The 25,251-nt window shown below is 38.8% G+C and overlaps 1 protein-coding gene across 5 annotated transcripts in view; it reads left to right on the top strand.

Moving 5' to 3' along the window:
* SORCS1 (sortilin related VPS10 domain containing receptor 1) overlaps positions 1-25,251 on the top strand; it is a gene marked incomplete at both ends in the record, with an annotated part of 539,831 nt that overhangs the window by 440,094 nt on the left and 74,486 nt on the right. For all 5 annotated transcript variants that reach the window (XM_080694691.1, XM_080694692.1, XM_080694694.1 and 2 more), the window contains 7 exons: positions 6,896-6,998; positions 7,522-7,598; positions 8,555-8,646; positions 10,176-10,283; positions 12,384-12,501; positions 14,006-14,136; positions 17,450-17,563. In XM_080694691.1, the coding sequence (XP_080550817.1) occupies positions 6,896-6,998; positions 7,522-7,598; positions 8,555-8,646; positions 10,176-10,283; positions 12,384-12,501; positions 14,006-14,136; positions 17,450-17,563 (743 nt within the window). The remainder of the gene's footprint in view (positions 1-6,895; positions 6,999-7,521; positions 7,599-8,554; positions 8,647-10,175; positions 10,284-12,383; positions 12,502-14,005; positions 14,137-17,449; positions 17,564-25,251) is intronic.

The raw sequence follows: 25,251 nt of genomic DNA, 5'->3' as shown, positions 1-25,251 counted from the left end.
ACTTTGATTAATTTTGATAAATGTATAGAACCATGTAGCCACTTCCACAGCAGTCAAGATGGAACATTCCAATCACCCTAAAATTTTTACTATTGCTCTTCTGTTATTATAACCACAGTGCCAGCCCCAGGAAATTACTACCTTGCCTTGATTCTGTACTAAATTTCTCCTTTCTCAAATTTGGTGAAATGGTATCAATTTGAGCTCTTGAGACTCCAGATCATATATCCCTCCTTTACTTCATAGTTCTAATGGTTTCCTAGTTCAGGTAAAATGAATAAAATGTTAAATTGTGACCTGTCAGTCGCATGTGATCTAGACTCTGTCTACTCCCTGGTGTAGAGCATCTTCCCTCCCTTTTACATAAAAGGGTTGCTTCTTTCCTTCTCATGACTTTGTGTGTTCATTTTTGTCTTGGGGTATTTGAATTTTGTTACTTATCTTAAAACAAATGAATGCCATTCCACTAGTTAGTCTACTTTTTTGGCATTCACATCCTTGCTTCATGGGGCATAGCTCAGGGCAGAGCATTGGACTGCACATTCATGCTTCTTAGCTTTCTTGAGCATCCAGTAAAGTTTTATTTTTGCCCAAATCTTTTTTTTTTTTCTTCATGGCCCTTATTGCTATTTGAAATCAGCATGTGTACTCACTGATTTTCCTTCTACCTCCCCCTGTTATCTGTGAACTCCATATCCAGGCATGCTATTGCAGACCTGGAATCCCAGTATTGGGGAGGTAGAGATAGGAAAATCACGGTTTTAAAGCTGTCCTCTCAGCAGCAGAGAGAGGCCCTTTGCCACTTTGTGAGACTGTATTTCAAACTCAAAAATAAAACAGGGCTAGGGGTATAGGTCAAAGGTAGAACACCCCTGGATTCAATCCCCAGTACCACACACACAGAACAAAAGGGCAAGGCCCATTAGCACAGACACCATGGCCATCTCTAACCACTCCCCTCCCAGAACCTGCCACATGGTAGGTACTCAACTCGCCTGTTGTGTTTGGGTGTTTTTCTTTGAGTATGCACTCCACTGAAATCTTTTATTTTAGTTTCACATATGGACTTTGCTGGAAGCCACATATGCCTCCAGTTTTGCTGAAGGATTTGTGGGAAACTCTTCCTTCTGAAGCCCATGGGCACATGTTGACCCCAAAGTTAACAAAATCAGGAGGCTCATTAAGATTGAGAAGAGGTGAATTATTGCAATATAGATGTATGATGCCCAGGAGTCTTTGGTCCCTCCTCCCTCATTAACCTCATTTCTTAATTTAGTTTCAAGGTGAGTGTTAAAACTCAGGCTGCAGGGTGAGGAGGGGAAATGACAAAGGTATTGGGGAGGAGAGACCAAAATCACGTATAAAAATCTGCCAAAGACACAAAATAGAAAAGAAAATCTTTAAGCTACAGGAGACCCAGACTGTGAAAGACCTTCTTTAGACTTGGGAGCTGGTGGCAGAAAGGAGATAAAAAGTGATTTTAGATTGTGAGGATGTGGAAAGTGACAGCGTCCCCAAAAGAGCAGGCTAGTGATTAGAAAAGAGATTTTCCAGCAGGGCTGTTACAAGTGTGGAACGAGTTCAGAATTACAGCCCCAAATGGAATGTTCCTGGTAAAATGTATTCTATAGAAATAAGACATCCAGGGTAATTTGGGGCTGTATTTTTAAGACTTTCAGACTGATTGCCTAGAGGGCTCAGCTGGGATTTCTTTCCTCTGAAGACTGCATTGGACAATTAGATAGGGTATTACAGGTCATGGTCCACCTGCCTCCAAAGCCTCAGGATCCAGCTCCCAAGAGGCAGGATGTGAGCTGAGCGGAGCCTGTGACAAATCCTTGGCCCCTGGGAAAAGCACAATGTTTCATGGAGAGAGGTCCTTACTTCTTTATGGATTCATTTGGCAGTCATTCACTGGAGCTGAGCAGGCAGCTGCCCCAGGAGACACATGACTCTGTTTTCCACCTCTCTGCACTGTGACTTCACTGTGTTGCATTGGAGGGGGCTGAACTGCCCACACCCAGCTGGTTGCTCTGAGACCCTCCGTCTTCTTTGCCATTGACTCTTTATGGAAGAGCTAACGGTGTCCTAGCTCCAATTCAGAGTTAGAAACTGCACAAATGTGTTCATCCTGGGGTAAGGGGCTGTTAGGAGACACTATTTGGGAACTTACTTGCTCCTTTGTTGTTCGTGATAGTTGTAGCTTTTCTTTTCAGTACAGTAGTCCTATTAGTAGCCATAGGGTATAGGTATCATGAAGATAAGATCTAAAGGTGGTTGTACAGAAGGCGAGGAAGAAAAGGGAATTTTATACTGGTTGACTCTCATATAATCTCCAATAGTTTGTTAGATTTACTTATATCATAGTGGGAAATGTTTTTATCATTTCATAATTCCCCATCGGCCATCCACAGTGTTTGAAACACAGTAGATAATTAATGGATAACCTGGGGAGCATTATGCTCAGTGAAATAAGCCAGACGCAGAAAGACAAATAGCACATGTTTTCATTTATAAGTGGAAGCAAAACAATCAAACTCATAGGAACCCAGGACAGAATTGTGGGGAAATGGGGAGATGTTAGTCAAAAGGCACAGTGTTTAAGACAAGAGGAATAAATGGTAAGGATTTAAGTAAAAAGAAAACTAATAGATCAATTGAATTCAACAAACATTTATGGGAACACTTGCAATGGACAAAGGATTGTGTTGGTTAAAATAAAGCTAAAAGAAGGCAAAAGAAAGGTAGTTATAATCTATAGGTCTATGGATGGGCTCCAGGAGTTTAACTCCCTGAAATTCAAAGTGCACAGTTTGTGTACTTATCTTTGTGCACTTTTTCATGGTCCTTTAATTTGCAACAGATTTGCAAACTTTGTACCTCACCCTAAAGAGATTAAAGACCAAGAAAAAAAAATGCTTCTAGGACCTATCAATTCACAGTGTGGCCAGGCCTTGTGATTATGTAAAACGACACAAAGGATAGTTCCACCTACACATGCTGGTCCTTCCACCCTCTATAAGTCAATTGCCAGGTTATTGGTGGTTTAAGGGTATGGTTCTACATTTTCTTAATGTGAAAATAAAAGCAAAATGGAGAACTTCTCTTGGAACAGACTATGTTTTGCCTCTGTTGCATTGTAGAGGACCCTAGAAGCATGACAGCAACAGCTGGGACTATTAGCATGTGGTAGGTGCTCAGCTTCATTTTGTTAATGAGACAAAAGAAGACAGGAAGGAACCCAGCTTGGTGACATATACCTATAATCAAGGCTACTCCTCAGGCTGAAGCAGGAGGGTGGCAAGTTTGTGGACAGCCTGAATAATTGATCCAGACTCTTATCTGAAAATAAAATACAAGAAGGGCTATGGATATATCTGAATGTGAGAGTGCTTGACTTGCAAGTGCAAGGCTTTGGGTTTAATCTTTAGGATAAATAAAGAAAAAGGCGGGGGGAATGGCAGGAAGACAAGAAAGAAGGAAGAGGGAAGCCCCAAAGTGTTCCTACCTGCACAAAATGTGCATAAGAATTTGAGAGCCTGGCCTTGTGTCCTTTAGGAGCTGGAAGTGGCCCAAAAGTCATAATCACTTTATAGTTTCTGGTGCCTTGATTTTGACAGATGTATAAAACAGGTACAAAAGTTTAAGTTAAAAACTGAAGATGAATCGCTTATTGTTTTTCTTGACACATTTTGGGTAGAATATTTAAATGCTTCGAAGAAAAAAAGAAAGAAAGGAAAAAAGGAAGCCACAAAATATTCTCCATGTACCAGCTGGGGGCAATCCAGTACTGCAAATGTGGGAGAGGAGAAAAGTACACTAGAAAGATCATTTCTAATGTTGCTGCTACTGTATGAACCAATGCCATTTCTGCTCAAATTAATGTATCTTGGCCGGTTGAAAGCCATAGCAACAGAACAATGTTGAAACAGCCAATTGAAAATGCTCTCATTCCTTTGTGATGGCAAGTTTCCCAGACCAAAAAATCCTTGGCTCGAGTGGCAACCGAGCTTCACAGTCTTCCAGCCTGACAAGCAGCTGGCTCAACATGACAAGCTGGATGCTCCCTGGTGCCTGTGGTAGGTGGTGCAAAGGCTCACCATTAAGTCTCTATGCCTGGGGATAATCCCCAAGTTGGGCAGTTCTTGGAATGCTATGGGGATGACCACAACATGACTCATTTTATGTGATTTGTAATTAAGTCCGTGTACTCTTGGCACTATTCTGAGTAGAAGAGTGAAGTCTTTCATTCTCCCACAAAAACATGCTACCAGGTTTTGCAAACTTTTATTGACTAATTTTTGAATTTTGTGCAAGATTTCATGAAAGATGCAAAGTTGTACTTTGTATGTTCTCTTTTTTGGTAGAGTATGTCTCTTAAGAAGAGAAAAATATTGTACCTGTAATAGATAATTTAGGATAGTGCATAGCAATATTAATAGCAGTATATCAGAGAAGAGGAGACCCTGATATGGTGTAGCTATCAGGAGAAATTTCAAACAAGCATGATGGTACATGCCTGTAATCTCTAGTACTTGGGAGGCTGAAATAGGATTGCAGGTTCACAGCCAGCCTCAGCAACTTAGACCCTGTTTTATTTATTTATTTTCCAGGGCATAATCTGTACATTTTATCTATTTTTTAAAATTTATTGGTGCATTATGTTCATACATCATATTTGGGTAAAAAAAATTGTATGTACATACATGTACACATCACCAATTTAGCCCCTACTCAATTCCCAACCCATTCCCTCCCCATCCCTCCTTCCCTTGCTTGGCTTAGTGGTTGACTTCGATATTTTTAAGTACATGTTTTAAAATAAGCAAATACAATGAAATAGGGTTGGGAGTATCAATCCCCAGTAACCCACCACCCCTACACACACACACACACACACACACACACACACACACACACACACGCACCAATAATAAAGAAATTCATCTTGGAGAAATGATTTGATTCCAGCACTCTATCCTGTTAGCACAGGCTTAGTGGCTTAGTGTTTTACATATCATCCTGGGACTTCTGTAATGCCTGTGTCCATCTTCCTTTTGGACAAAGAGATGCCAAATGTTAACTCTGGTGTTTCTTTTTAGTGGAGCTAGCTTCCTCACTGATTAAACATTATAAAGTGAAAACATTCTTTGAAAAGCTCTACATGAAATTTTCATGCAAAACCAGTTTATTGTTCCTTGACAGTTTTATTTTCCGTGTTGTCAGTGAGGAAAAGAGTCTATGGTGATCTGCTCTTTTATTTTTCCAGTGTTTTGGTTGCTTTTATTCCTGAGTTTCACTTTTAGTTTGTCATTTACTCTCTACTATATAAATTTAATCATTGTATCTCTGTAGCTCTCTGAATATCTGCTGCCTGGGACTTATAGGGCAGAATAAAAGTAATAACAGAGATACACTGGTGAATCCAAAACCTCAAGTCGATAAGATTAGAAAGTAATCTTCCTGAAAGATGAAAAGAAATGTGAGTTCAAACACAAACTTGTAATTTTGACAACTCAGTACAAGGACTATTTTAAACAAAATCCATAGAAGACTTATTATATTTTATTTTTTGAAAACTGTGGACATATTAATCAAAGAATTTTTCCAAGGTTTTCAAACCCAGATAAACAAGTCTTTGTAAAATTTCATTTAATTTTTTATTGCTAGAGCAATTTTGTTTACAAGTATGACTTTTATACTGAATAGAACTGATTCTCCTATTATCCTAATAGAGACACAGTATCAACTGTTTGGAGGACATTTGGAGAGTTCCCCATATCATACAGCTGCTGCTGCTGCTGCTGTTGTTGTTGTTGTTGTTGTTGTTGTTGTTGTGTTGTTGTTGTTGTTGTTGTTGTGTTGTTGTTGTTGTTGTTGTTGTTGTTGTTGTTGTTGTTTGGTGGTACTGGGGTTCCTGGAAGCCCTTCTACTTCTGGGCTACACTCCCAGACCTATTTTTTATATTTTTATTTGGAAACAGGGTCTCTTAAGCCAGTGTGGCTGGCTTCGAACCTGCTCAATCCTCCTGTCTCCGCCTCCCAAACGCGGGGATTATAAGCATGCGCCACCACGCTTGGCAACAGTTTTTATATATAAGACCAACTTCCCAAGTGGTGAGTGACTAAGAGAAGCCAACCTACTTTTTCAAATTCTTCCCACCCTGACTTAACTTCATTTTGTGGCTTCAGATCCCATTTCTCCTCTTCAGTCTTACCTGACCACTCACTGAACTACTCAACTCTTCTTCTTTTTCTTTGTTATTGATGTTACCTGAATGGTAACATCAGGTTTGAAATGTCCTTTCGCCTCTAGAACATCTCACCTTCAGTTCATAGCCTATCTATTTTTGCCTTGGGTACTATTCTTTTTTTTTTTTTTTTTTTTTTTTTTTACTGGAAGCCACTCCTAATCCAAAGTTGAATCTCATCTCTTCACCATCTAGAATCTCATATTTTTGTGTCAACCTATCTTATAATGTAAAAATGTTCTCTTCTCATGGTAATCAATAGAAAGATCACATATCCAACTTGAATTGTAGACTATGACAGAGAACAAAATTTAGTCTTTGCTACTTTTTCATAAGTTTTCTCTCATATGTTACATGTGAGATGTTAAAATGTTTGTCAATTTAACAAATGGTCATGAAGTCAGTAAATTAGACCTAAACTGAAGTTTCTCTCTTTTTTTTCCACCAACTTGGTAGTTGTCTTACATTTAGTAGACATTAGACATTTGTAGAATGAAAAGCAATGGATTCGTGGGTGCGATGGATGGTTGGAGGAGCTCATGAATGGAAGGCTAATATTGATGATTGGTTGGACATAAAGATGATGAATAGGTGCTCTGAATTTAGATTTTTTACTTTTATGAAACTCATTTATCCTCTCCGTAGCCATATTGCTCACTTCACCTTCACCTGAAGGTTTCTGAAAATCCCTACACATCAGGGATCATCGCCAGCAGAGACACAGCTCCAAGTATCATAGTTGCTTCAGGTAAGAAGCTAGCTTGCTTTCTTTGATTGCTGTTGATGATGGTGTTTATTTTCAGAAGCTATATATCCATGCTAGGAACCTAATGAGCAAGCTATATATACATTTTGTGTGTGTGTGTGTGTGTGTGTGTGTGTGTGTGTTATTCAGGATGGAACCCAGGGCATTCTATCTCTGAGCTCCACCCCCAGCCCTATTTTTTCATTCTTTATTTTGAAACAGGGTCTCACTGTGTTGCAAAAGGCCTCACTAAGTACCTGAGGCTGTCTGTGAACCAAGATCCTCCTGTCTCAGCCCCCTGAATGCTGGGATTATGGAATTACAAGTGTGTGCCACCACACCCAGCTGCTAAAAGTATTTTTGAAAGGCCCCTCAACCATTGACCCTGAAGCAAGTATGCTAAAAACCTTTGCACAGACTAAATGTTTACAGTTAGAATCCTTCCAGGCAATGCAGGCTGCTGATCTAGGCCATTGTTAGGTTTGGCAGATAGTTTGTCCCACTAATAGCGATATGCTCTTTCTAGGTAATATAGGTTCTGAATTGTCAGAGAGTGACATCAGCATGTTTGTTTCTTCAGATGCAGGGAATACTTGGAGACAGGTAAGAACATACCATGGGTTGTATTGCTGAACTTTTAAATGACATTAAAATTGTCTAACTTGGTTCAAGTCTAGGAACTTATTCAGCAGTGCTAAAAATGATTCCTCATACATACTGATTCGCTTATATTTTTTATTTTATTAATATCTCAAATATTTGAGTTTAGCAAATTTTTATAAATGACAAAAAAATTAAATCTGATGAAGGTTTCCCATTAAAAAAAAAAAAGCCAGAATTTCTGCAGGATTGTATCAATCTCTCTGGAGCTTGAATGGTAGATTGTTTATCTAATGCTGAGTTGCTTCCATAATTTCCCCTTGCCTTGAAGCTAGAACATAGAGGAATGCAGTGCTATAGAAATGGCCATTACCCAGGTGGTGTTCTTAGATGTTAAATCTCATGTGCAAAAGACAGAGTAATAACCATCAGGATGCATATGTTAGATAAAGTAGAAATGGAATCATTTTAAACCAATGTGTTTAGCTTAAATGCTTCCTAACTTCCTTCTGAATGAAAATTAGATACCCATGGCTTAGAAAACAGGCATTTAATGAGGTTTAGCAATCATAACAAGATATGAGCCTAACGCATGGTTGTTACACTTCAATAAATATGTTTTAATAACCCACTGACGTTTAATTATCATACAATAACTAGCACTTTAAATTGAAATCTAATGCACAGGTAATCACACTTAGCAATGAGAACACACTGCTTTAAATTTTACGAAAAAAAGTTCACATGGTGGCCATTTCTTACCTTGTGAATGTAAACACAAATGCATTGTATTCATTTGCAAAATGTGTTTTCTCTGTACCTAAGTCCGAAGCATCATTTAAGGGAAACTTATTTCTGTCGTAGGCAGGATTTTTGTCTTCATGTGAAGCCTGAGTCCCATACTCTGACATCATGTGGATGTGGCTATGTGTCCATACCTGTTTGTTTTTCTCATCTAGATATTTGAAGAAGAGCACAGTGTTCTGTACCTGGATCAAGGTGGGGTCCTAGTTGCTATGAAACACACTTCTCTTCCAATTCGACATCTTTGGTAAGGGCATCCGGTGGGTGTACACTCCTAGGACAGGTCTGGGAGTCAGGCTTGCAAATTGTGACCATGCTAACAATAGAATGTCAAGATCTACAAGAACCCAATTTACACCTTTACTCTGCTAAGATAAGATTGTTGCCTGCCGTTTTGTAAAAGTAGAGATAAAGCTGGACGTAGAAAAGGAGTGTGCAGATGGTTTCTGTCCCTCAAAATAGGAATGAATTATGGTTTTCAAGTGTGACAGTACCTTCATCAGAAGATTTTCTCTCGGAAACTATGTTCATTATTAGTCATAATCTTTGAGTAGTTTAATGATTTGAAGTTTTCTATCCCAGATAATGTTTCTTGAACCTTAGTAATTGAATCATTATGTGCATTATACACAGAGATTAGCAGTCAAGACAGTTATGTCCCTACTGGTTTCCTCTGTGCCACTTTCTTAACTTTCTTTCCTTGAGGGGATGTTCCACAACTCTGCCTCTAGGTCCTCCATAGATGGACGCATGAAAGGATTTTCCAGTAGGCTTCCTCATCGAAACTGGCTCTCTAACATGTGAGCTTATTTAAAATCGAAGGCCTGGTTTCCCTTCCATTGTTACTTACTTTGATAACCAAAGAGAAAGCTACAGGAGAGAAACAAAGGCTAAGTTTGAAGGCAGATATTTATACAGGAAGAAAACAGAATACGAATTCCTTTGTGAATATCTTAGTCTGTTCAGAATGCTATAACAGACAACTAGAAGCTAGGTAACTCACATACAGCAGAAATGTATCGCTCCTCTCTGGAAGCCAGACGTCCAAGATCAGGGCACTGGCATTTTGAGTGTCTGGTGAGGACCCCACTTTAGGGTCCACGAATGGTGCCTTCTTGCTCTTTTCACACATAACAAGACACCTCCAGGATCTCTAATGACACTCAGGAGGCCTCTCCCTGTGACCTGCTCAACTCACAAAGGGTCCACCTCCTAATATCATCACACTGGTAATGAGATTTTCAACATATTCGTTTTTTGGATGGCACACACATTCAGGCTATAGCTACGATCACCAGAATTGTAGATTTCCCTACTCTTCCTTTCAAAAGCCCATATTTTTGTTCCCATTCATTCATTTAGTAAGGTGCGTATGATTCATAATATTATAAAAAAGGAGATACTTAGGACATACATGGTTGGTAGAGATAGGTTTGTTGAAACCTAACTAAATCAGTCTTGCAAGGCCATTGCTTTTCATTGCTTGCCTGCAAGGATTGATGCCAAATAGCAGTGAAGATTTGGAGAAGCTCACATGCAGGTCTCCCTTATTGGTCTCTTAATATCTGGGTACCAATGGCTTAACTAATTGTATTGACTAATTATATTTCTATATGTTGGTACAATTAAGAACTCTTATTAATATGAAAAGCTTACTTTGACAATGCTCAAAGTACTTTTAAAATGTATTATCTTCCTGTTGTTAGTATCTGTTCTTAGAAAAGACTTTTACATTTTCTTCTGAGATCTGTTGACTGCCTTTTATTCCCTCCTTAGGTTGAGTTTTGATGAAGGGAGATCTTGGAGCAAATACAGCTTTACATCTATTCCCCTTTTTGTGGATGGGGTTCTGGGTGAGCCTGGAGAAGAGACTCTAATCATGACGTAAGTGGAAATTTTTGATGTACTTCTATCTTACTATAAGAGAGTAAATCCAGAATATTTTTTTATAGTTAAGCCTGTTTTATTTGCTGCTGTTAGTTTGAAGTTGTTTAGCCAGATCCTCAGTAACTTAGCAAGATATTGTTTTTTAAAAAGGGAGAATAGGCTGGGGGCGTAGCTTGGAGGTAGAATGCCCTAACTTTACTCACCAGTATTAAAAATATATATTTTTTGAAGTTGTTAGCAAAGTCACTTCATCTTACTATAAAATACCCTAGCAAAGAATCCTCAACAATTTTATTTGCTTTTTGGCTGTGTGTGTGTGTGTGTGTGTGTGTGTGTGTGTGTGTGTTGTGTGTTACTGGAAGTGGAACCCAGGGCCATTCTACCTCTGATCTACAACTCCAGCCCTATTTTTATTCTTTATTTTGAAACAGGGTTTTACTGAGTTACAAAGTGCCTCACTAAGTAGTAGCTGAGGCTGTCTGTGAACCCAGATACTCCTATCACAGCCTCCCAAATGCTGGGATTACAAGCATGCGCCACCACATCAGGTGCTTTTTGGATTTTTGATAGTCTTTCTTTTGGAGACTCACCCAGGGTGTTGGGTAAAGGGCAAAGTTCTTCTTTCTATACTCAATACATTTTTAAAAAAATATTTCTAATTTTCTTAAGTAGTAAATGAAGTTATGCATTTAAAACTTTAATAAGAAGCAAACTGGATACACAGAAAATCTCAAGCATATAAGACTAATTTCTCTTTCAATCAGAACACAGCACTTGATCAAACCCCACAAAGGATTTTATTTTTTACTGGCTCTTTACCTAACCCAATTGTGAGTCATATTAGGAAAACTCTGAGAACAATTTGTTTTTGTGAAATTTCATTTACATTCATTCTTGTCTGGAAAAATAATGATCATTAATTTATGAAAGACTTGATTAATGGTTCGGTTGCCAATAGATTTCAAAACATGGGCTTTGAATTTGAAATATGAAACTGTGATATTTCCTTCCTCTAGATAATTGACCATGGGAAAATAGGGAAGATTTCAAAGTAGTTGATCCTGTCACCAATGAAAATTTCAAAATCAAAGTGGGCCAATAATTGGCCCATTTTCTACCCCATTTCCCATTTTTCACAATGGTAGAAAACAATAAAAATTGAATCTATCTAACATCTGTGCTTTTGCTCATGGGAAACATAGCAATATTAGCAACGTATTTCATAATTTTTCTTCATTCTATTTCCATATTTCCAAAACACAGATTTAAAAAGCTTATCTGAAAATTCACTTTGTGCACTTTAGTCATGCTTATAATTGGCGATGCATACACCGTATTAAATATTCAAATCGTTCTGAGTAAGAGAACGTTTATTGTAGGAACAATTACAGCACTTGACTTTTCTTCTCACTTCCCTAGAGACTGGTGGGAAGGCAGAGTAGCATGGAAACCATAGGAGCCACATACATTAACCGCAAATCCTTCAAGTATAATCTTGGACCACCCAGAATGCAATATCTGTAATTGTTCCCTCAATCTTTTTATAATGCAGTCATTCCAATGCAACAAAATTTACAAGTGGTCTCTTAAGTCAAGTAACACGGGATCAGGCATTAGTCCTTACTAGTGGCTTAGCTCTGCTATTTCTCTGTTGACAAAACTTTTTAAGCCTCAATTTATCCATCTGCAAAGTGGAGCCCATAGTATATTTTGAGAATTAAAAGTTGTGATCTAGAGCCAGGCATGGTGGCACACACTTATAATCCCAGTACTTGGGAGGTTGAGACAGGATGATCACAATGTTCTAGGCCAGCCTCGGCTACTTAGTGAGGCCCTTTTCGACTCAGTGAGACCCTGTTTCAAAATAAATAATAAAAATAGGGCTGGGGGTATAGCTCAGAGATCGAATGCTCCTGGGTTCAACCTTTACATCCCCCCCGCCAAAAAGAAATGATCTATGTAAAGATGTGTAGTATAACCCATGATGGTACTGTGTACACCATATTCAGTATAAACACTTAACAAAGGCAAGCTGTTGGTAATACTGTTGTCATTGTTTTTACTGTGATTATTTTTTTATCATCACAAACCCTGTAGAGTGTTTGGACACTTCAGCCACCGCTCTGAATGGCAGCTGGTCAAAGTAGACTACAAGTCCATTTTCGATAGACGCTGTGCGGAGGAGGATTACAGGCCTTGGCAGCTACACAGCCAGGTAGAAGAAGGAAGAGAGCTGAGACTGCACCTTGGACAGGGGACACGGGAGGTGTTGAAGGAAAGCTCATCCTTACGATTTAGAAACCGGAGTTCTCTAGGCCCAAATGCCAGTTTTGTTCTTCGCTTCATGTTTTGCATTACACAGCACTAAAATAAGTCAACTTTTATATCTTCTTGTGAAATTATTTTTGTTTTATTATACTATGATATAATGAGATAAAATTCAAATGCGGTTGCCTTAGACTTGCAACTCAAAATGAAATACCAACTCAGCACTGAGATCCAAGCATAATTTATCTGAGCCTGTCAAATGGTTTCAGGGTGGGAGCAGAGTGAGGAAAAGAAATTCCATTTTATCTAGCAATGCAGACAGAGGTGAAGTGTAAACTAATAAAGTCATGCTAGAGGAGCAGTGCCAGAAAAAAAATCCTTCCTCCCCATTGCCTTGATTCCCTGGGACCATCTACTGCTTCTTTTGTCCTCCCAAGGTACTCATGGTATAAGAATGCAAAATTATTAATAAGAAACTCCTACATCCTGGCCTCTCTGTTATTCAGCTTCTATCAAAATGCTTGGATAAAAATGGCTGTTTAATTTCCCAAGGCAGAAGTCATTCTGCAAGACTCTCAGAGGATGTGGTGGAAGTTCTTGCTGTAAAATTATCACCACATTCAGGCAGTGAAACATCATGTATTCCAAACCAGGACCAAGTAATACATTTACATGTAGATGTGTAATGGAGCCAGTTAAAGTGAGTTTTCTCAAGAAACTCACTTTCAGTGAGTAGACTAAGTAAAATTCAGCTCTGGTATTTCAGAAACATAAAAGGAGCTGTGTTTGATAGTGGGCGATCCATTAGCTAGAAACACCTACTCTATTCGAAGCTCAACAATAAAATTATCACTCATTTACACTGTGGCTATTTCCCCCTTTGGGATGCATCAGCATTGTGATATTCAAAGCTTTTATTTATTTCATGGAAAAACAGTGAATTTAGCTCTCTTGGTTGTCTGATAGATGAACATAAAAACTGCGCTATAAAGTTGTGTAGGCAGAGGCATAATAAATCGGGACAAAATGGATCTTTCTATTTCTTAGCAACACTCTTTTTTCCTACACTCATAAATGACCAACTGTATAAATCCTTTGTTATGGGAGAATTGAACTTAATTACTACGGGTTTGCTGGCAATTTAGTGGTTCTAGGTTATCTTACTTATCTCTGTGTCCTTCATAGCACCAAACTTAACACTTGGCTAAACAACAGTTTGTTAAATATGTGAAGAGCTAAGGATTTATTACCTAAGTCCCCAGTGCTTCTTAGACTTGCCTTTATAGTTGCATTCTATAGTAGACATAAAAAGAAAACACCTTTAGCACAAAGGAAGCTATTGGAATTCATCCTCTGCTAAGGTCTGTGAATGACTTCCTAACTTCCCTGTTGTGGAACAGGGGACATCGAAGCTATGTGCCCACCTGTGTATGATGCTTGTCTCTTCACAGGGGGAAGCTTGCATCATGGGAGCCAAAAGGATATACAAGAAGCGGAAATCAGAGCGAAAGTGCATGCAAGGAAAATATGCAGGAGCAATGGAATCTGAACCCTGTGTCTGCACCGAAGCTGATTTTGATTGGTGAGCTTGCACAGTTTTATACTATGGAGTCATTCAGCACGTCAAGTCCTTGAAGAAAGCTCAGATTTGAAAAAGCAGTGATATAAATAGGGCTGAGTGGCAAGACTCATCTTCTTACAAGTATATCTCATGGGGACATCAAAGTTTACTAGCTGTGTGCCTGTGTTTATAGCAGATTCATGCATTTCTTTAGATTTAAAGAAAATTGAGATGATGGCTGGTAATTATCTTCACTTAGTTAACAGAGTCTCAAGACAAAATGAGAAACCAGATATATCCTCCACTGCTTCCAGTACCACCATAAATAAATAAATAAACAAATAGCAACTTTGAAAATAATAAGTGGACTTTGTAGGCAGAATACATGTTTGTACTCTAGATATAATCCTTCTAGAATTTAGTGTCCTCAGTCTGGAACAATAGCCTTCTAAAGGCAGCATGTCCTTTGTTCCTGAAAGTTTTCAATCAGTGGTCAGCTGAGTATAGAGTATGGAGCTGTGTGTGGAAGACATTTCTCAACTCAGTGTAAGGCTGGATTCAATGACATGACAAATCTTTGACTCTGAGCGTAGTGGTAATGGCAGTAATTTAAACTGGAGAAAGACTGGGATTTGGGAAGGTTTAAACTAAACTCAGTACAGTGGAGTTATTCTAAGGATATTTGCTAAGCAAAAAGCTAGCTTGAAGGGCCAATAAAGCAATCACTTTATTCTCATTCAGTGTTTAGTGCTCAGATGAGATTTACAAATTTTTGATTATGAATAATAACTACTCCCTGAGTAGTTTCCAGAATATTTTCTGTAACATGTTTCCTCTTTATATATAGATACACATACTTTTTGCTTCATATATGTAGATAGATAAGTATGTATATATACATTTAGAGAAAGCAATTACCAAATGAGTATGTAAAGATTAATCAAGTAAAACCTGATTTACATATAAACTAGTCTTTTTTGTAGAGTTGGAATTGAATACAGAGACATTTTTACCTCTGAGCTATACTCCCAGCTCTCTATTTTACTTTTTATTTGGAAACAGAATCTCGTAAGTTGCTGAGAGGCTTGCTAAGTTGTTGAGGCTGGTTTGAGCCTGTGCCTTCCTGTCTCAGCCTACCAAGTACTGGGATTATGGGTCTATACTACTATGCCCAACCAAAACTAGTCATTCTTTAACAGTCTATTTTTAGATGTGTAGGCATCACAGGTTACACACCTAATCATCAAAATATTGGTGATTGAGATGAAACATTGTGTATAGACACATCTTGTGCTTTATAGAAAGTCTTCTCATACAGCAGACCACTATATGCATCTGTTCTCTGATTAAATAGTATCAGGAATGCCTGGCAAAGTTAGGTGCCAGTAGTCCAACTCACAATCCATAGCTCTTCCTCTTTTGGTAGGTAAAGCAAGCCAAGAAGCAGTGCTCTCTTCTTTGGGCTCAGCTGTAGGGCAACAGAGCTCAGTTATATTGGAACTTACAAGAAGTTATGCAAGGGCCCCCCTAACCATGACTTCTGTTTAGTCGGTGCAAAGTTTTTCTGTTACAATGATAAAAAATATTTTATCTCTGTTCTACCCTTCAGGACTGACACTCTGAAATGCATTCACAGGAAAACGTACTACTATGGGGTTATAAGTTTCTCAGTCATTCACTCCATTCAAGGAGATTTGCAAAGGAAGTTAGCATGTTACATTACTGGTTTGGCTTGGCCTTATGAAACAACCATTCTTTTGAAACAGCAAATTTATGCTGTGGTAGAAGACCTAAGAGAAAAAATGAGGAGTTCTGAGTCAGTGTTTTTTTTTAAACAGAATTTTTTTATAAACTATTAATTACCCATGAAAAGATCCTATAGAACCAATTCCCATCTTTAAGCTAAAAGAGAGGATTATCTTTTCAATTTCCTGGTTTCTCCTAGAACCATTTTCTTTTTTAAAGGTCTTTTCTGTTGGGTTCCAAAATAAACTAGTATGTTGTTGTTTTCCTTTTTCAATTGCAAGCTAGTACAGAGTGAAAAGGGCACAGGATAAGGAGAGCCACCAGATTTCTCCCCTTCCCCGTCCACAACACCTATCAGTTTGGGCCCAATCATTGTGTGCATTTGAGATTGGGATCTGTTACTCACCTGCCACCTGAACTGTATTCTGACAAGTGGAAAGTGAATTATACACAATGACCTTTATGGTTTTCTGGTCCAGTGGGGTTTTTATGATACTTTGGAAGGCTCACAACTCTGTTAAGTTTTTACCAGGAGCTAGAGCCTGAGTGATTCCACCTGACAGTCCTGTAATGAGAAGCGCCATCACTGAATGTCCCTGGTTAGCTTGGCTTCCTGGACATTTCCCCAGGTGACCTTGCCTGTCACTCTCCAGCATTTGTAAAGTAATTCCCAGAAGTCAACACTGGGTGTCCTGGAAGCAGCAATTCTGAAGTCTTCCCACCCATGCTGTTGAACCAGCACCAAATCCAGCTGGTATGTGCAGAATTCGAAGTACCAGCCTCCTGGTGACAGGCCCCTGAGCTGAGCCCATTCCTTCCTGGATGCTCTCGTGAGCCAGCATCTCACCTCCTTCAAACAGATGGGCCAATCCATACTAATGCCTGCTGATTGCCGTCTGTGATTTGTCTGCGCATGTGGAGGGGCAATTTGTTGTCATTCTCTGTGCCCATTTTCATCTTCCAGAAGCCAAGAATATTGGGCTACTCAGAGGTCCCTGGCAATAAGTATGAGAGGGGGCTGATAGAGAAGGCTGATGATCTCCAAAGCAGAGAGAAGGTTTTTAAGAAGTTAGTCCAAACTGGCAGCACTAATTGCCCAGGGTGAAACTTTTCCTTAGGGGAATGATCCACTCCCTCTGAAGGACATTTTTTTTGGCTGTGACTTTGAAACATATGGTTTATGCACAGGGAACTGGCTCAGCTCTTGTTGGTAGATCCAGATGTCTTGGAAGAGCATCCCAAAGACATCACCAGTAATGAGGACCGTGCCACATGTGGCTCAGTTAGATTCTGCAGAGAGCTTTCACTGAGGCTCCAGCTCCACCAGGGCTTTTCCAATTGCAATCAACACTGTGTGTCCTTCTAATAGGAACACAGTCTTCTCTTTTAGCTTAAAGGTGGTTAAATGGGAAGGATATTTATGGGTAGTTGATATTCTATGAAAAATAATTCCATCTTTGAGAAGTCATTGATTCATGGAAGGCTAACTTTTGACTAATGAGGATAGGAGTTCACTGTGTACTAACATGGAATTATTCCAAGCAATGTGCCCCCACTGAAAGGTTTCTCTTGGCTCTCCCCCCAATAGTGACTATGGCTATGAGCGACACAGCAATGGGCAATGCCTGCCAGCATTTTGGTTCAACCCATCCTCTCTGTCAAAGGACTGCAGCCTGGGGCAGAGCTACCTCAACAGCACTGGGTGAGTGTCTGAGGCACCTGCGAGGCCAGCCATTGCTGCTTCGGAGCATGGCTTGTATGGACAGAGTTAGTTCTGATCAGGAATGGGGCTTTTGTCCTCATAGAACAAGGCATTTGTGTTTGTTCATTTGAATAATGCAGCACAGCTTTGCATAAAGAGCACATGTAGCATCTGAGAAGAAAAACTCCAGTTGAAAATAAATAAGAAAGTTCCCTTGGATGAAAATGAGGAGGATATTAATATTTAAGTTTCTTTACTTTTTTATATTTGTGAACTGGTTATTCATATGATTAAATAATTATTGTTTACTCTCAAGTCATCCCTGTAAGAAAGGCCAAATAAGCCGGACTTGGCGCACGCTTGTAATCCCCGCGCTTGGGAGGCAGAGACAGGAGGATCACGCAGGTTCGAAGCCAGCTGCGCGTGCTGGCTTAGGAGACCCTGTTTGCAAATAAAAATGTAAAAATAGGTCTGGGAGTGTAGCCCGGAGGTAGAAGGGCTTCCAGGAACCCCAGTACCACCAAAAAAAAAAAAAAAAAAAAAAGAAAGAAAAAAAAAGAAAGGCCAAATAGATGTTTCATAGGTGAATTTCCTCTTAGATGTAGAAGCTTGAGTCAAAATAGGAACTCATGGACTTTCAGTATACCAGCTGTAGTAGAAATGTGCTTCACCTTCGGCCTTATGTCCAATCTGGACATGTTGAAAGTATGCATTCCAATTAGAAAGTTGCAATCATCTGCTGAAATTTGATGTTTAATATTCCACATCAAGTATGTTATCAAATATTATTTAAGAAATATGGTCAGAAGGAAAACATTCAATCACTTTGCTACAAATATAATGGATTTTAGTAGGCTTCAAGAGAGTATACAAAACTTATTTGGAATTTTATTTAAATAAAGGTTCTGTAAGAAATGACTTTCTACCATTGAGGTAAATGGAACATGTACAGTTTCAGGAGACACATGGGGTAGGGCTTTCCAGAGAGACAGAACCAGGAGGAACTATGTTAGTACAGGAGGAGATTACAATAGGAGTTGGTTCGTTTGAGTATGGAGCAGGACAGTGTCTAGTTCTGCAAGGTGAATCAGCTACCTACAGACCCAGAAGAGCTGATGGATCAGTTCCAGACTGAGTCTGAGGCTTAAAAACCAGTAAGCCAGTGGCAGTGCTATCCACAAACCAGGAATCTTGAGACCCAGGAATAACTGATATTTCTGCTGCAGTACAAAGTCAGGGAAGTAGCCAGTGTGCTGATTTCAGTGCCGTCAGACACAAGGAATTTTCTCTTACTTGGATTGGGAGGGGGGATCAAAGTGTCAGACTTTCTCTTCTATTCAGTCTTTCCTGGCTGGATTAAGTCCACTCACTTTAGGGAGAGAAATATGCTTGTCTACCAATGTAAATGTTAACCTCATCTAAAATCATCCTCACAGATACACCCAGAATGTGTGGCCAAATAATCTGGGCACCCTGTGATCTGATCAAGTTGACACATAAAATTAACCATCACAGGTGATTTTAAGAAAATGTAGTTATGTATTTAGCTGACAAATTTTGGTTAGGATAAGAAAATGAGAAGCCTTGTTTCAAATTTATAATGTGAGTTATAGTTTTAAATGTTAAAAAGGTATCAATATTGATAAATTTTGGAGATGAGTAAACAGGCACAATGTGGATTATTGTACTGTTTTCTCTCATTTGTGCATATTACAAATTCTAATATTAAGACGTTAAAAGAAAAGAGATGGGGAGGGAAGGAAATGGAATGGGAAGAGGAAGAGGAAGGAAGGGAGTTTAGAACCTCAGCAATAAACCAGGTCTACTTGACAAAAGCATTTTTTTTTCCTTTCTCATGCCAGCTAAAGTATAGAGAATCCACTGGAGGAAGAGAAATTTCTATTTATATTCTTCCATTCTTGAAAATTTGAAATATTTTAATTAAAATAGATAATATAAAGCATTATTTTAAAGGGAATGAAGATATAGAAATGGACTGTCACTATTCCTGTCTTTGATGTTAGGGATTCCTAGGACCTTTGGATAAAGAAGCTGTGATTTGTGCCCTGCCAGGAACTGCAGGTTAGAAAACAGTTTCCATGACAAAAGACAGAGCTACAGACAGGTTCATTTTACAAAAGCAAGAAGTACATATTTAAGGAAAATGTGGGCCATCTTCAGAGTGAGAGATGTATTTGGGGTAGTACTGGGAATCAAACCCAGGGATATTCTACTTCTGAGCTAAACCCCCAGCCTTATTTTTTTTTAAACAGGGTCTCCTAAGTTTTTGAGGACCTCCGTAAATTGCTGAAGCTGGCCTTGAACCTGTGATCCTCCTGTTCCAGCTCCCTAAGTACTGCATGGCTTCTTTTTATAGGAGATTTTCCTGAGGGATAGGTAGGAGAAGGTATGTGAGGATGACATCAGTTTGGTAGTCATGAACAATATGATTCAGAGCACTTCAGTTAGGCCCTGGGGCCTGATGGGCCCTTCAAGGACATGTCACACTCTGTTATTTTGTTTGTAACATAGCTTGAATTACGATCAGGAACATGTTCTTGGGGTTGCAACATGCAAATGGGGCTCATTGTAGCCTATGGTTATAACACTTAATCTTGGGCTCTCTGAACCCTCTCTGATTCCTCCCACGGTTCAGCAAGGCACCACAATTTATTTAAACAATAAGACAATGGGAGGAAAATACAAATAACATTTTTTTTTGCAGCAGTGGGTCAGCAAGATCTTTAGCATCTAATACCATGAGGAGAAATGAAAAAGGTTGATAAAATAGCTACACTTAATAGAGAAGGAATGTCAGATGCAAGAGTATTATAACTTGCATGTACCAGCATGTACAGACATTGTAAAGGGCTTTGGAAAGCCCTACAGGTAATTTAAGAACTGATTTCTTTTTTAAATCCACTATCTCAATCAGTCTACAAAGTTGTATTATTCTCTTGTTGGTCCTGATGAAAGGAAGCGGAATCACAGAAAGGATAAGATGGTTTTAGATGTTATGCAATACCAGGAATGAGGCAGAATGACCCCTCACTCTATGGTTTATTGAGATTTTATTTTTGACTAATGTAAAGTGAAATATTATTACATTGTGAATTTTTACACAGAAGGATTTCTCTTCTATGTATGTCCTGAAATTTAAAATGACAATTTCATTTGAAAATGATTTGGTGATGTGGGTCTAGTTTTTTAAAAGTCAGTACAATAATTATGTTTAGTAATTTCAGAATCACAACATTAACTGGCCGGGCTCAGTCTCCACTCTCAGGGATGTGTGAGCAACAGCAGGTGTTACACAAGCACATCTGGCCTCAAATGGACTTTGTTATGTTGCCATCCACTTGTTTCGTATATTCCATTCAAACATCTTGCACAAAAGCCTCAGCATCTGCATATGGTACGAGAAATGGCCCTTGTTCATAACAAAGGTGTTTCCAGGTGGAGGAGGGACCACCCAAATAGGTCTTACAGCCGAAAGTCCAGGAAAGAGGTATCAGTAGTCACCTCTCTGGTCAGTCTACTGTCTGGACTATGCCATTTTTCATTAGAAACAGGAAGACATTTAGGGGCTTCAATTATCTTCACAAAAGACCTCACACCATTGAGTTCCCATTTGCAGTGTTTTTAGCAAACTCCAATTTGCCAGAGATAACACTGAGAAATTGAGGGGGGGAAAAAACTTTTCTGACTTCCTTGATGTCCCTCTAACATGTCAACTCCAATGTCAGTAGTGTGTGTGTGTGTGTGTGTGTGTGTGTGTGTGTGTGTGTGTGTGTGTGTGTTATTGGGGACTGAACTTAGGGGCATTCTACCCTCCAAAGTATTAAGTATACTCCTATCCCTATTTTATATATATTTTTTAAATTTTGAAACAGAGTCTCACTAAGTTGCAGAAGGCCTCCCTAAGTTGCTGAGGCTGGCAGCAACCTATGACCCTCCTATTTCAGCCTCCCAAGTACTGGGATTACAGGTGTGTACCACCACACCTGGCTAGATGTAAATCTTTGACAATGCGTTTGTTCAATGGTATTTCATAGGTATGGTTTTAACATTTAATGTTATAGATACCACAATACTGCTGTTAAACACTTTATTTTTTACTAAAAACATTTAATTACAAAATCAATGTACATATGTTTTATATGTTTATAAAGCCAATTTGGATCATCACTCCAACTTTAGCCTCCTTCCACAAAATTGTGATTTGTTTGGAATTCATTCTTCCAAATATTTTTATTGCATTTGCCAGTGAATAATTTTGCCAAGAGAAAAAATGTATAAAATTAAGTTGGAAGGATGTTCTTATGTGATTTCCTGCTGGATATTTTGTTCTTCTATTTCCCTTTTCAATTTTAAAATATTTCTTTTTATCTCTCCAAGTCAGAATATGCAGAGCTACTTTCCATCTCATTTCTTTTTATTTCATAGTATTAAGTATTGTAGAATTATATAATCATCCCCTTTCATAAATGTTTGGGTTGTTTGGTTATTTTTCTGCTATTTTAAATAAGGCTACAATTAACATTCTTATACTGTTTTACTTGTTATTAAAAACACACAAAGATAATTAAATCTCTTTTGGCAATTGGCAATGATTTGCTAGCTTACAATGCAAATTCCACTCAGCCAACTGGTTACTTCTTAGACCAGAGTATTAGGCATTGCCAAATAATTCCTTTACAAGGATTAAAATATTATCTTCCTTCTCACATGCTTCCAGTGAGCCCCACAAGGTAGAGATTGATTTAAAGAAACTGCTACCTTCTTTATCTTATTTTGGCTTTATTGGTGCATTTTAATTATACACAATAGTGGGATTCGTTGTTACATATTTGTGCATGCATATAATATAATCATTCTAGTATTTATTTATTTATGGGACTAGGGATTGAACACAGGGGCATTCTCTCTCTGAGCTACACTCCCAGCCCTATTTTTTTTACTTTAAAAAAATTGCAACAACGTCTCAGTAAGTTGTAGAAGGCCTCCCTAAGGAGCTAAAATTGGCAGTGAACTTCTGATCCTCCTGTCTCAGATTCAGAAGTACTAGGAATCATCCCTTTGAAACTACAAATGCTAGCCAGGTGCAATGGCACAGACCTGTAACCCCAATACTTGGCAGGCTGAGATAGGAGGGTTGCAGGGTCGAGGCCAGTGCAGGATAACTTAAGAAGACCCTCTTTGAATAACAAGAACAAAAGGGTTAAAGGTGTATGGCTCATTGATACAGTGCTCCTGGATTCAATCCTTGGTACCACAATAAAAGACTAATTTTAGAAATACAAATGGAAGTGGATTCAGTTATGGCAAGTGGGAAGAAGGGCAAATATAATTTTCCCAGATCAATAAGGCAAGCATGGTCATTTTAGACAAAAAGAATAACAAGAGATGATCCAGGTGACAGGGCCACATTGATGGCTCTCTCCAGGTCAAAGCCTGACACCAGTGTCTAGAAGCCCATAGAATTGGGGGGTCATCATGCACCCTATATGTCTCCAATCCCAGTTTAATTCTCCCTTGAGCAGTTCATGCCCATCAGTACAGAAGCTGCAGCAGCCTCGGGTCTGGGATGAAGTACAGGAGGATCACTGTAGGGCTGGCCTGAGCGAGAGTGCCTTCTAACCCTCCAGGCCCCGCAGCCAGACTCATCCTGTCCCTAAGAGTGTAGCACATGGTGCAGTTCAAGTTAGAACTTGAACTGAGTGAGGTCTACCAGACATGAAATCATCCCAACTCAGTCAAGAGCAATGAGCCAACTTCCCAGCATCACTTTTCTGAGAGCTTGGTTGTAAGCACGCAGGAAATCCTTCCTTCCTTTTATTTATTTATTTTCAAATGACTCATCGTATACATGGTCATGGCTGATTTCATAATTGGCTTATTTATTACTTTGTGTCCATAGCAGTGTGCTCCGGCTCAACCACGTCACCATGATGGAGGAATTCTAGCCTAGGTTATTAGTATGCCCGATGGAAATGCCATTTTGAGGAGATGCCAACATTGTATCAGCTTTACTGTGTAGAAGTGAATGGTTACACACTTCTTATTTCAGTCCTTGGCTAGAATTTAGAGAGGGTGCTTGAAATAAGAAGTGAACAGGTGCAGAGTGTGCCTCCAGGTGGCCGTCCCCTTCACTTCTTGGTCCAGCGGTGTCAGTCTTTAATGCCCACACCTGGAGCAGCAGGTAAGCAAAGCCCCACCGTGGTTTCCATGGGTAGCTCCCCGCATCAGTCACCTTTTGCCCTTTTAAGTCAAGATGAAAAGCAAGGAGGCTGGTACTCGAGTCTCCGCACATCTGGATTGAGAGTGAAATCTAATTAAGGATATTTGATATGGTGAAAAATTGAGGTATTTTAGAATCAATAATAAGGAGTTTTCAATCCAAACTCTACTATATCTTTAGCCAGGGACTCAGTTTCTTTGAGCCTCAGTTTCTTAACCTATAAAATATTTCTATGTGCCTTTAGCGTATGATTAAATGTGATACTCTATAGAAAGCATAGAGCAAAATACTCCTTTACAAAATGAAGATTCCTTCAGCCCTTGTCATCGAAGGGCTTCTCTAGACTGGGAAAGATTTGTTTTTACTACAAATCTGCAGTCCAGACATGTACTTGGTGCTTAGTAGTCACTGAATGCTGATATCAAAACTCCTGTTTTCTTGCCTATAAAACAAAAGTAATAACCTACACAGGCTCATAAAGTCACATAATTAGAAAGGGACGAGACTACTGTATACCAAAATAGGTGACTGCTTCTCTGTGTCACTTTGGCCAAGATGACCTTTGTACCTCATTATCAGCAAGTTTCTTTTGTTCAAACCAAGCGGAAATAATATGCATATGTATAGTTTATTACATGTTAAGGCTAAAATAACTCCAAATCCATTCCTCTTGTTCCATCAATATCTATAAACATTTCAGTATTCACAGACACAAGCATATTTAGTTATCTTTATATATGGTTACATTTTGTGTATGCTGTTTTGGAACCAGGAAACATGCTGCAAATTTAAGTTGTGAAATTAGCTAGGACATTGCTTGTTTCATGCCAACAGTAAGAAAAAAAATATCTGTAAACATAAAATAAAGTGGCATTGCATTGGCCTATTCTCAGAAAACAAGATAATCTTCTCAAGGCATAGATGTTTTCCTTGCTATTAAATTAGAGATATATTTAGATGTGTTTTCAAAATGTGTGTATAGAAATTTCTGTCTATAGGGTTTCTTTATAGTAATCACTCATTCCTCGTGGAAGAATATTCAAAGAAAACTCTTATTGTTTCTTAAGGTTACTTTCTCAGTATATAGTAAAGATATTTACTCAAGAAGCCAAATTTAAAATTTATTTTAATTCAATATCTAGATAAAAGTATTTAGTTGGCCCAAGAAAAATACATATTCTATATTCTAGCAAATATTATAGATTCTAGCAAAACAGTAACTTCTATGCATTAACATGTACTTGAGATGTTTTAAAACATGGTTTTTATAAGCAGATTCCTCTTAAATCAGTGGTACAAACACCGAGGCCTTACTTACCCTGCCATTCCCCTCGGTTTGCTATTTCCAGGGACACAGGGATCTGTGTTTTCTTCCCACATGACTCTATTCCAGGTGCCCTGTGGAGATTTTGATGTTCTGTCTCATCTCCACTCAATGAGATTTGTC

Source organism: Muscardinus avellanarius, assembly GCF_963383645.1.
Source record: "Muscardinus avellanarius genome assembly, chromosome: 4".
Taxonomy (NCBI): Eukaryota; Metazoa; Chordata; class Mammalia; order Rodentia; family Gliridae; genus Muscardinus; species Muscardinus avellanarius.
This window is presented reverse-complemented; position numbering and strand designations above follow the sequence as displayed.